Consider the following 12593-nt stretch of genomic DNA (forward strand, 5'->3'; position numbering starts at 1 on the left):
GCCCCTGAAGCCTTTGCCCGATTTTTGCATCCCCTCGCCCTCAGTGATGTTTAAGCAAGTTTTCTGAGTTGCCTCACATTTCTAGTTTTCCTCTTGCTGGTCTCCAGGGACAATGGATAACACTGAGTCACTCTTGCTACATCTTTTCTTTTCTTTTTTTTTTTTTTTTTTTTTTTTTGAGACAGAGTCTCACTCTGTTGCCCAGGCTGGAGTGCAGTGGTGCGATCTTGGCTCACTGCAACCTTTGCCTCCCGGGTTCAAGCAGTTCTCCTGTCGCAGCCTCCCGAGTAGCTGGGACTACAAGCGCCTGACACCACGCCCAGCTTGTTTTTGTATTTTTAGTAGAGATGGGGTTTCACCATATTTGTCAAGCTGGTCTCGAACTCCTGACCGCAGGTGATCCACCCGCATCAGCCTCCCAAAGAGCTGAGATTACAGGCGTGAGCCACTGCCCGGCCTCTGCACCTTCTATTAATAGTTGCTGTTCCTTGCTGCCTTCTCCTGGGAGGCTAAGTCAACACTGGGGATGATGGGTATGCAGTTAGAAATACCAAGGAATGGGAAAACAGTGTAAGGAGCATGTCTGCATTTCTCCACACTAGAGCCAGCCAAATGGGACAAGTGTGCTCAATATAGTTAAGACACATTAAATGAAATGTTTCTCAAATTGTCTATTACCTAGCACCTGAAGCTCGGCCTTCAGTATTTCTCCAAAGGCCCTTTAAAACAATGCTAGAGTGGGCTCAGCTGTGCAGAAATCTTGTGGTTTCTGCTCATGGTGGAACCACATGCTAATTGTGCTCCTCAGAGCTCCAAGCAGCAGACATCAAACCTTGGCAGCAACACTCAGACCTTCCTATGCCAGTGATTTGCAGGAAGCTGTAACACTGCATGGGATTTACACAGGGTAAACAACTCACTTAGGCCTCTGAAGGTCCAGCTGAGCTCTAATGTTTACACAATGATTCTTCTTGGGCTTTGGCAATCTGTCCTTGGTAGCTCGATTTGGGGACAGCCACTCTCCTACAACTGCCAGGAGCCACATAATTGCCTTTTCAACCACAGTGACTTTAAATGAGCTTCCAAATCACTTTTTTTTCTTGTTTCTTTTTCTTTAATTTATAAAAATCTCAAAGACAACTGAAGAAAGTACTGGTTGAAAGTTGTTCTAAAAAACTGCCTGACTAAAATGGGAGGATGGGCAAAAATCATTTGCATAACCACTTGCCTATATCAATTAAATTTCAATTTTATGCATTTCTCAGGCCTTTAAACTTAAAACAATTTTCCAAATATTAATGGCTCATTTTTGACACAATCTTTCTTCCACTGCTCAACCTAAATCCTCCTCTGGCTTTACCCCTCACACTTAGGAAGAGAAAGGATAAAAGGGTAAAGATAGTCATACATGACCCCCATGAACAAAAATAGTAGTCAGGGGAAAAGACACAGATGTAGAGTTGGGTACTGAGTCTGGGTGGGGTGGGAAAGGAAGAACAAACAAAAGGGCAAGGACATCAGGAAGCCCAGAGAGCTTGGGGGAAAGCATTACAAAGCTGTCTACGTTTTAGTTAAAGGCCATCAAGTTCTTTTTTTTTTTAAGAGACAGGGTTTCGCTTTGTTGCCCAGACTGGAGGGAGTACAGTGGTGTGATCGTAGCTCACTGCAGCCTCAAAATCCTGGGCTCAAGTGATCCCCCTGCCCTGACCTCCTGAGTAGCTGGGATTACAGATGTGGCAATCAAGTTCTAAAGAATGCAAAAAAAAAAAGACCAGGATAGGGTGTACAGTAGTTATAGAAGACACAGAGAAAAAAATAGAACTCTGAAGAAGAGAATGAGGTGGGGCAAAAAATAAGTTAAAGCAGAAAGTTTGGGAGAACCATAGGGTTAGAAGAAGACTCACCGTCTTCATCTGCTATGGAACTCCTGGGCCGTGAAGGTGGAAAGGGAGTAACTGCTACCGTTTCTTAACTGTCCCACAGGCCAGTCAATGCCTTTTGCACTTGCTAGGCGGAGATCTCCTGGGAAGCTCTCATTAGGAGAACGACTCAGACCCTCCCCTGGGCAGTACTGGCTGGAGTCTGGGGCAGGAGGCACAGATCCTGGCCAAGCATCTTCACAATAGAATTATTTGCTTGAACTCAAGCAAAACAAAGCTATTCTTACAAATCCTGTAAGGCCAGTAGAGAATTATTTTAACTCAACTACAGCTGTGCCTGAGAAGATGCGCCTCTTTAAATCCTTGCCTTAGTGCAATCTCTTCTAGGAATGAGGAAGAAGCGCTGAGACAGACCATTTTGACACCACAACCTGGGGATGCCTAGAGGTGGTGTCTTGAGTGACATCACCGAGAGGTGGCAGTGGCCACCACCAGCCTGAAGTGGTAGAAGAGGCATCACAAAGCATGGGAAAAAAGCTGGTCTCTGGGGCTTCACCTGGACTCGCCTTCTCACTGACATGGTCCAGGAGGTCCTCACAGGTCACGGAAAGTCAGGAGAAGCCATGGACCATGAAGTAACATACCAGTTATCTGGTTTTGCTGCAAATTCTGAGCCATTATTTGAAAATATTTTCCCTCTTCTTGACATCAAATGTGCCAAGTGAGCCAACATCATTTGGGCGTGTTCAGAGTAGGGGGCGCTAATTCTATAAAATCTGCATTCTCCATTCTCATCCTATATCCATATTCCCAAAACTGCATCTGGCCAATTTTCTTCATCTCTTTTTGGGGGCTGGGAAAGAGTGGTATTTCCCCATCCCAGTGGTTCTCAATCCTGTCTGTCAATCACTTGAGGAGTTTTCCTAACTATATATTCTTTTTTTTTTTTTTTGAGACAGAGACTCACTCTGTTGCCCATGGTGGAGTGCAGTGGTGCGATCTCGGCTCACTGCAACCTCTGCATCCCAGATTCAAGTGATTCTCTTGCCTCAGCCTCCCAGGTAGCTGGGATTACAGGCGCCTGCCATCACGCCCACTGGCTAATTTTTTTTTTTGTATTTTTAGTAAAGACAGGGTTTCACTATGTTGGCCAGGCTGGTCTCGAACTCCTGACCTCAGGTGATCTGCCCACCTCAGCCTCCCAAAGTGCTGAAATTACAGGCATGAGCCACTGTGCTGGGTCCCTAACTATATATTTCCAGGCACCATCTGGGAGGTACTGGCTTAGCAGACTGAGGCAGGACTGACTCAGGGGAAGCTGAATGCCTGAAGTCAGGTACCAGAGAGCCTCTGGACAAGAAGGGGACAAGCAAGAACACAGAGTCAGGAAGGGGAAAGGAATCTGCAGGGCAGTATAGCAGCGTTGAGTAAAAGCCTGTGTTAACGGAGCCCCAAACACCTAGGTTTGAATCCTGGTTCTGCTACTTACTGTGTAATCTTGCATATATTACTTAATCTCTCTGAACCTCATACTCCTCATTGATAAAATGAAGAGTTACTTCATGGGGCTGCTGGGAGAATGAAAATGAGATAACAATAGTGATATATTCAGCACAGAAACTTGTATGTGGCAAGGGCTCAATTAATGACAGCCACATAGTCACTGAGGTGGTGGTTATGTCATTATAAGACTATTATTATTAATAGGATTACCACTCTGGGCTGCTGAGATGTTGGCCACCACACTGCTGTTCCTTAAAGCAGCAGGGGAGAAAGTGGGGGACTGCATTTCTGAAGCTGTTTCTGCACAGTTTGCCCCCTCCCTTCTGCTAACATCTCTTCCATCCCGTAGACAGCAGTCTCCAAGATTACAAAATGATTAAAAGTGACTGCCCCTTCTTGGAATTTCCAAAGTTTTCTTTTTTAAAAAAGAACATTTTAACCCTCATTGACTGAGACATGATAACTCTATTTATAGTCTAGAAGTCTGGCCAAAAGTTTGCTTTTTCACTGTAGCTGGGGGAAAAAAGAAGGTTGCTAAGCCAGCATAAACAAACTTTCACACAGTCCCTTACTATTGAGGAGGATCAGCTTTGAGAGCTTTAGAAATGTCTTTTTTATACTGTATAAACAACTAGAATTTAGACAGAGATGGCAGCCCTTAGGCTAGGCTTTGATAGGTTTATTACAAATAATTCTAGTTCCAAATTCTGAATTAAAACCAAACAAAAAAACCCAGCAGTAAAAACAAACTTCTCCCCAGGAGAGAGACTCTGGAATGATGGCTCAGATTTCTCAGTAACGCTGTTTCTTAATGCACATTAACATCTGTGGGTAGAGCCTCCACTCGGTGCTGATCTGTCTTGAACGCCTTTATTTGAAAGGCATACATCTTTCCTATGTTAAGAAGGATGTGCATAGAGCGCTGGGCCACCTATCGGGGAGCACAGAGCTGGAGCAGCACCACGGACAGGGCTGATGAGGCCCTGCCGGAGCTCACAGACAACATGAAAACCACAAATCAAGGATCAAGAAATCCAGAGACTCTCTTGAAATGGTTTAAAAAAAAAAAAAAAAACCTCAAAACCAAAAACCCTGTGATTATTTTAAATGATCTAGCTCAAATGTTTCCATCACTTGTAAGAAGCCTTGATCTAATTGAATACATCAGTGATCTATGCCTGGATATGTCATCTAGGCAGGAGTGGGGGCGTGAGATGGAATTTACCCTATTTTTAAAAGATCTCCAGGGAGGATGTCTTTTTAGAAACTTGTGTTAAAGTCTAATCATCTTTGCTATTAATTTTTTTATATCCAACCTAATTTTTTCCTTTTTATTCTTTAAGACTATTTCTTCCTTTCGGTCTCTGAAAATAAAAAAAATAGTAAGGTTTGCTTCTAAATTATGTGATAAGTTATCATGACATCCCTTACTGTTTATGCCTCTATGCAAAATAAATCCAGTTCCCCATATGCTGGACTTGATGTATGCCAAAAATCAGATGTGATCGTCAGCAGGGGTTGCTAGGTGTGGTGGCTGATGACACGGGAGCTCTGGCTGTGCGGCCATGAAACCCTGTCTTTGGACCAACAGCCAAGCTGACTGTGGAAGCTGTGGGTGCTGCCTGTGGCAGGTCTAAGGCAGTGTTCCAGTGTGATGGGAGCCACTGTTCCTCTCCACAGGATTTCTTCACGTGGGCCTTCCTTTGCCTGTGTCCGTGGGATACTGTGCCTTCTGCACGCTCTGTGCTTGTTGCCTTGAAGGAAACTCTTATCTTACGAGTTTGGCTGGGTTTGCAAGTCCAAATAAAGCACAAATCGAAAATTGCAACTAGTCAAAATTACTCTGAAAAAACTCCCTAACTCAACTCAGTCAGTTGTTTCTTCACCAATGCTTTTGTGTGGTAATCAGTATCATGAGACAGAAAGACTGCGCTCTCTACACCAAATAGACTCTTCTTGGCCTTGAGGAAGTCACTGATCAGAATTAAATTATCAGCTTTTAGTTCTGTAAGTCTGGGTTTGTTTGGTAGACCTTTCTTTTCATTCAAAATAGGCCCCAGGTATGAAATGGTTGGAAACCAATTACTGGGACATATGAGAGACCAAAAATGGCCTATGGTATTTTAACTGTATCCAACACATCCCAGTGTGTCATCTCATATATGACTGATCAGTAAGAGTTTGGTGAATGATTGAATGAACAACTTTACCAATGATGAGAAGGGCTGAGAGGGATGGTCTGCTGAGCAGATTAGAGCAGAGAAGCATCAAGATGGTGGCACTGGCATTCATCCCTAAGAAAGAACTCTGGCTCCACAGTCCAAAGCCTTCATCATCGGTGTTTTCCAGGTATTGCTGAGGACCCACTGTGTGCCGGCAAGGTTTTCTGTGGTGTTCTGGACACACGCTCTCACAACTGCCCCCACACTGGACTCAGTAAGCTGAAGTGACCTTGCTGAACTCTCTGCCAGATGGGAACTTCTGAGGATGGGGTACATGTCCTATTCATGGCATTACTTCCAACGACAGTGCCTGGCACACAGCAAGTGTTCAATACTACTTGAATGAATGAAGTTCAGAGCGCTCAACATCTCATCCTAGAACAGTATTTAACAAAACTTCCTCCTCCACACCATATCTATTCACCCTCATCTGGATTACTCATCCAAAGATCAGATAATCCCTGCTATTAGGATAATTCTCAAGATGTTGCCCCTAACTCACATTTTAGAAACTTCCTTGACACTTAGACTTTTTCCCCAGAAATAATATTTCTTACACACAAATGTGGCTGTCTTCCCCAGCAGGTACAAATTCCTATCCAGCTCTTTCATTAAATGTTTTCCAGCTTAGCTAAAACCCTTATTTTCAAGAAATGTCATCTCCCACTATGACTGAATCTTATACCTGGATACCTCTTTAGGAATGCCCTACCAAAGAGAGATACCCTGAGGGCCCATGAAAAGAGTTAGTTGCAGGCATGAGAACTGGGTAATTTTCCTGTTGACGGTTGCAGATCTACCTCCTGCCCACCCGCTATAATGACTCAGCTTCCCTGAGTCACTGCTCAACCACCAGCATCAGGTGACCACCTCAGGTACAAAGCCTTGGGTAGTTGGGTAAAGGCAGCTTTGACCAGAGCCCCACATGTTCAAAGCATTGTAACTAAGCTAACACTGGCTACCCCGTTAATCATGTAAACCCTACGGGAATAGGACTAAAATACCATCTGGATAGACTCCGGTGATACAGTCAGCAAGGAGTGAGACACCACCACAAAACACAAGGTTAGAGGGAAGCAAATGACTGGGAAACAGCCCTTAGCCACCAGGAAAAACCCCAAGGTAAAAAAGAAAGTAGCAGCACCAGTACAAAGAGAGGCACACAATTTTCCTTTAATTACCTTCAGATTTAGGACTAGGAGTAGATGCAGGAAACTGGTAGGTGGGAGTGTAAGGATTGTCCTCTGTAGCAGAGAAAAGCAGTGGATTTTGAAACTATCCACCAGGAAGTAGAGGAAGTGACAAATCCCAATTGACTCTTTCGAATGACTGATTACCTATTTTAGTGTTATTAAAGCACACGGGCATCACACTTAAAAATAGATTAATGAATTAGAAAGGATTTAGTTATTTTAACATAGCACATCATGCAAATGAGTGAAATAAAATTTTCACCAGCCAAAAATGACTATGAAAATAAAATCTAAAAGCCCAAATCTTATGCCTAAAATGGAACTATAAGAATTAATTTAAAGCTCGGACAACAGATATGGTGTCTAAGTTTATGGTACCTTCGGAAGTTTGCTGGATTTCAGGAAGTTCAGGGAATTTGTACGTAGGGAAATAAGGGTTTTCTTCAGGAGTGTCTAGGCAGAGGAGCAGGTTTGGGAGAGAGAATAGAGGAAGATACAAATGGAGAGAATAAACGAGTAGGAATCCACATACAATTTAGGCTCCTTGAATTCTGGAACATACTAAGCTTCACTAGTGCTATGAAAGAAATTCAAACTGCTTTTAAAAATCCAGTTCTTTTGCCTGAATTACTGAGACACATCGAAAGAGACAATATCATTACTCTTCTTGGACAAAGAATTGCTATGAACAGGCTCCAATGGGCAAGAAACATTTAACATAAAGCATCAGGTTTTTACTTTTGATAGGCAAGAAATATTAAGTATGATAACAAATAGTATGTAATAAACATGCTATCCTAACATGATTTTTTTTATATCAAAGCTTGTATTGTGGACATTCAGCAAACAAGTAGATCATTAATTTTTCAAATACCTCTGCCTACCATTAAGGCAGGTAGTTTTGTTTAGCACCTACAATTTAGATTAAGAACTATAACATGAGAAGACCAAAGCTGCCTGTGGGGCAAAATTACATATTTTGCACATTTACATGCATTAATGTCTGCAATTAGGCTTCCAAAGCTGGGTCTAAAGGTGAGAGTCACAGATTGCAAGATGAAATGGGCAGTGACTTCAGGAAGTGATGAGTGGAGCTGACGCCATCTGATCACAGAAATCCAAGCATTTAGTTTCACCACTGTGACCACGCTCATCCACCCAACCACAGTGGATTTACTCTTCATTGGAAATGCTGAACGCCTCGATATTTAGAAACAGTTTGAACAGGGGCACACCCAGGTTCACTTTGAACCCAGCAGGAGTTAATTAACAGTGATGTTAGCTGGCATCCGCAGCTCATCAGAGAGATTGCACTTAGGTGGGAACACTGACCAGAACACTTTCTCTTTGCCTTCATGTGTCATCCATGCCAGGCAGCCAGACTAGATGTGGGTAAGGGGAAGGGCAGGATGCTCTGCCTGTGGGAGAAGTGGTACCCTTCCCACAGTGCAGCTACATCCCGCCTATCAGCTGACTGGCGGCACAGGCAGCGATGGGAGCCGGTGGGGTCATGTCCTGCCCAAGCACTGGCCTGCGGTTCTCCATGCTGGGTCACCTGCTGATAGCCCAGCCGGCATCTGATTTGGAAGCGCTGCTCTTTCAGCTTGAGCGGGCTTTGGTGTGTCAGCTCCTGACTGACTCTCAGGGCTACCTGCCAAGGGCTGGCTCTCAGCTGGGGAAGATTATTGTTCATATTAACACAGCCTGAGAGGCGTACTATGCATTCTACTTCACAAGGCCAAATGTGTTCTCCTTTAGACCCTGTGACATTCTCCGGAGGAAGGGAAGCAGAACAAACACAGAAAGGTACATGATTGGTCCAAGGTTACCTGAGTGCTTGGGGGACTCAATCCAGGTGAGAACTTTTTTTTTTTTTTTTGAGACAGAGTTTCACTCTTGTTGCCCAAGCTGGAGTGCAATGGCGCGATCTTGGCTCACTGCAACCTCCGCCTCCCGGGTTCAAGTGATTCTCCTGCCTCAGCCTCCAAGTAGCTGGGATTACAGGCATGTGGCACCACGCCCAGCTAATTTTATATTTTTAGTAGAGATGGGGTTTCTCCACATTGGTCAGGCTGGTCTCGAACTCCTAACCTCAGGTGATCCACCTGCCTCAGCCTCCCAAAGTCCTGGGATTACAGGCTTGAGCCACCGTGCCCGGCCAGAGAACAGTGTTCTTAATTCCCAGGTCGGTGCATTCTCAACTCACTCTGCCCACAAGGCAGTCATGGGCTGACACAGGGAGATGTACCTAAAGCTGGAAGCAGGTGGGTGATGGAGCTGCTCACATCCCAGGCAGACAGATGCTGGAGCACAGGCAGAGTGCTGGGCTCAGCCTGCTGCATTCCACATCTGGGAGGAAGGATTTGAGAGCAGATCTCAAATTCCACCTCTGAGGCAGGCACACAAGCGCTTCCTCCCTCCTATGCTCTAAAGGTGCATGGCTGGGCTCAGGCAGACCAGTACCTAATGAGGTCCAACTGCAGGACCCAGTCTTCTGGCATCCTAGCAAAGTGAGTTCAGGCCCACAAAACGTGTATTGGCACATAGCACAGCACAGCTTCTACAAATGAAAATCAGTACCTCTGTTCAGTTTGTGGATCTGTTTAAACATAGTCTTGTACCAGTCTTTTGATCTCTCAGTGTTCTGTACAAAAACAAAGGCAAAGAGCAAAATTAAATGAATATCTTGACACATTTCAGACCTCCTATGATTTCAAAATCAAAATGGAAAGTAACAATATCTGAATTCAAAACTCAGCCACATTTATCTTTTTTAAAAAGGCAAAACTTTTTAGAAAGAGAAAAACCAAGAGTCCCAAACCTCAATCTACAGGGTAATATTTGGCTGAAAGGATACAGATTTTGAAAACAGTGGATGAGGATACACTTGAAAGGTATCCATTTTTAAATTTTTAAAATTTCACTTTTAGATAGAAACTCTCTGTATATAGACTGTGCCAAACTGAAGGAAAGTCTCCTAGAAATATAAGAGACAAAGTATATTTGCTTATCATGCTGTGCCCCCAACCATTCTAGATTATTCAACAGCAATGCATCCGAGTCACCTTGCATAGGGCCAGATTTAGAATGCATACATTAAAACATAACTCGTTATAGCCAGAGTTATAACTCGAAAACTGCCAGAGTTTTCACCCTAACCACAAAGTTGGAATGGTTGGGCTTTTTTTTTAAGATAAAAATAAAACAAGGAAGGTGACAGATAGGTGGCTAGATATTTTCACTCCCACTTTACAGAAGAGGAAATGAGATACAGAATGACAAAGCGAACTGCCCAAAGTCACAGAGCTGATGAGAAGGTGAGTGGAAGGGCCATCCAACGCAATGGTTAGGGGTAAGGGTTTGGGAGTCAGATAGACCATTCTGTCACCCACAAGCTGTGCAATCTTGGATGAGTAACAAATCCCTGAGTCCCCATTTCCTCATCTATAAGATGGAAATGATATTAGTATCCATTACTCACTTGGATGAGTGATGCTTAAATGAGATAATGTACTCAGCAAATGGTAGCTGTGATTTCTCTTAGGAATAACTCTCCTTCTGTATTACTACTTAGGACCAGAGAAGAGTTATTTTGAGGCTTAGTCCACTGTGGTTTCTATTGGCCTCTTCCAAAGGGACATATTTGTTAAATGGAAATCACAGTGGAACATATTGCAGGCAATGGTCTAGTAGACACATGGAAAAGAATGGAATTCACCCAAATCCAGTTCCAAAAGTTGCCTAGCTTTATGTTAAATGTTTCTTGCCAATTGGAGCCTGTTCCCTGGAATTCCTTAGGGCCTGCAGGAGTGGCAGGCCTGTGCTGCCAGGGAGAGCTGGGTCAGGGATGCCATGAGACCTGCTCAGTCCTGGAGGCTTGGCTGGCGGAATCCATTCTGAGGTTCCCTTAGTGTTCCCTACTCACTTTGGATGACAAGTGATCTCCCATCCAGGGAGATCTTCCTGAACCTGTCAACAGGGACCTTGGGCCTCACACTCTCCCCAGGATTCTTACCCTGGACCAGGAATTTCTCAACATGCTCCACACAGAACAATAATGAAGGAAGACTGCCCATAACACTGTCCCTAGAACACTCACATACTCAAAGCCTCTGAAAAGTTCTACAGCAGAGAAATCTCTCTGACTTGGTCCCACCCAGCTTTTCCTCACATTTACTTGACCACGAAACCCTTTATTCATAGGACTTATAACATCCAACACCCACTTTGGGAAAAGCTGTTGTACACCAAGTCTGGAGCACAGCTTCTGGGGGAATCTGGCACTCACGGGGCTTACAGAGACGATGGTGTGATGGGGTTCACAGGTACTCAGAGTGTACACTTGTCACAGCTTAAGATGAAGCCTAAGAAGGACCTCTAAGTCAATATACATACCCGGAGTGGGATGCCCACTTCATCCATGGAAACATCGCTTAAGTCCTGAGTGCTCTTCACCGCCCGCCTACTGTCATCCTTTGCTCTTTTTTCAGCAGCCTTGCCAGGTGAGGTGGGTTTTTCCTGGGTTGGTGCTGAGTCCTGCTCTCCCACTCTTCTTTCTGAGACAGGATCTGGAAATGAAAAGCAATTGTTAGCTGAAGCTCTTTTGGTAGCTGCAAAACAAAACACTCCTGAACAGGCTAGCTGGGGGGAAGTGTGTCTGCTAATTCTCAACTGGAATTAGTTCTGCTTAGAGCAGGGGTCAGCAAACTGTGGCCCATGGGCTGGTTTTACTGGAACACAACCATGCCAATTCCTTTACATATTATTTATGGGTGCTTTTGCACTACTATGGCCAAGTTGAGTAGCTGTGACAGAAACCATATGGCCTGCAAAGTCTAAAATATTTATCATCTGGTCCTTAAAAAAAAAAAAAAAAAGGCTTGCCAACAATGTGATCAGAGCTTTGCAGAGGTATGCACATCGTGCTCTGGTCAGCTGAGTAGTTCTGACTGTTCTAGAAATTAAGGAACAGGGAGAACCACAGGATAGGGCTAACATTACTTGAAAGTTTTCGATTCCTCTTGAGGAAGTCACTTAACTTTTCCATGCCTCAGTTTTCCCATCCAAAAACAGGGATAACACTTCTATTGGCAAGCTCACAGCAATGTGGTGAGAGGACTTATCAGGATAACTTATGGCAAAGTGTTCAGGAAGCTGTACATTGCTAAGTATACATTATAGATTATTTTTGTTCAAGATTGGAAGATATAGAGCACTAACAAAGATACCACATATGACCTAAGATTATAAAATTACTTAATAGAATCTGGCTTCCAAGCTATACATTTATTTATTGGGCAGATTGCGCTCTGCCTTGTGGACATGAAGGTAAGCATTCCAGAATCTTAGCCTTCAGGGAGCTTACAGCCTAGTGGGCAGAAAAACCAAGTGAGCCAGCAATGAGAATGCAGGGTGACAAGGGCCGATTCTCAGAAGAGAAGCCAATCAGACTCACAGGAAGTGAAGGGTGCTCCAGAGGAACAGCTTAAATAAATGCTTGAGGGCCTCTGGACTACTGAGCTAATTATGTGCCAAGCAATGCAATAAACTCTTCATTTACATTCTCTCATTTTATCCTCCCAAAGATCTATGAGGAAGAAACTATTATCACCTTTTTTTTTTTAATAGTTAAAGGATCAATACACAGAGAAGTTAAAGTACCCTGCCTGCGGCCACACAACCAGCTCATAGCCAAGCTGTGATGTGGCCTAACGTCCACCTGACTCTAGCAGTCCTCTATGAACCACATCCTGTCTTGCCCCTTTCAAAGATGGTACCAAGGTTTCAAGTCTGGA

The 12593-nt window shown here is 44.0% G+C and overlaps 1 protein-coding gene across 50 annotated transcripts in view; it reads right to left on the minus strand.

Annotated features, from left to right (window-relative positions):
* The window catches only part of SORBS1 (sorbin and SH3 domain containing 1), a 249645-nt gene that overhangs the window by 76074 nt on the left and 160978 nt on the right, over window positions 1–12593 (minus strand). For 23 of the 50 annotated variants that reach the window (XM_016918934.4, XM_016918928.4, XM_016918916.4 and 20 more), the window contains 4 exons: window positions 11194–11366; window positions 9379–9442; window positions 7177–7251; window positions 6787–6849 (listed from right to left, as the gene is read on the minus strand). In XM_016918934.4, the coding sequence (XP_016774423.2) occupies window positions 6787–6849; window positions 7177–7251; window positions 9379–9442; window positions 11194–11366 (375 nt within the window). The remainder of the gene's footprint in view (window positions 1–6786; window positions 6850–7176; window positions 7252–9378; window positions 9443–11193; window positions 11367–12593) is intronic. The other 27 variants (XM_016918956.4, XM_054660364.2, XM_063782044.1 and 24 more) reach the window with 2 other exon arrangements.

The sequence above is a fragment of the Pan troglodytes genome, chromosome 8, assembly GCF_028858775.2.
Source record: "Pan troglodytes isolate AG18354 chromosome 8, NHGRI_mPanTro3-v2.0_pri, whole genome shotgun sequence".
Classification (NCBI taxonomy): domain Eukaryota; kingdom Metazoa; phylum Chordata; class Mammalia; order Primates; family Hominidae; genus Pan; species Pan troglodytes.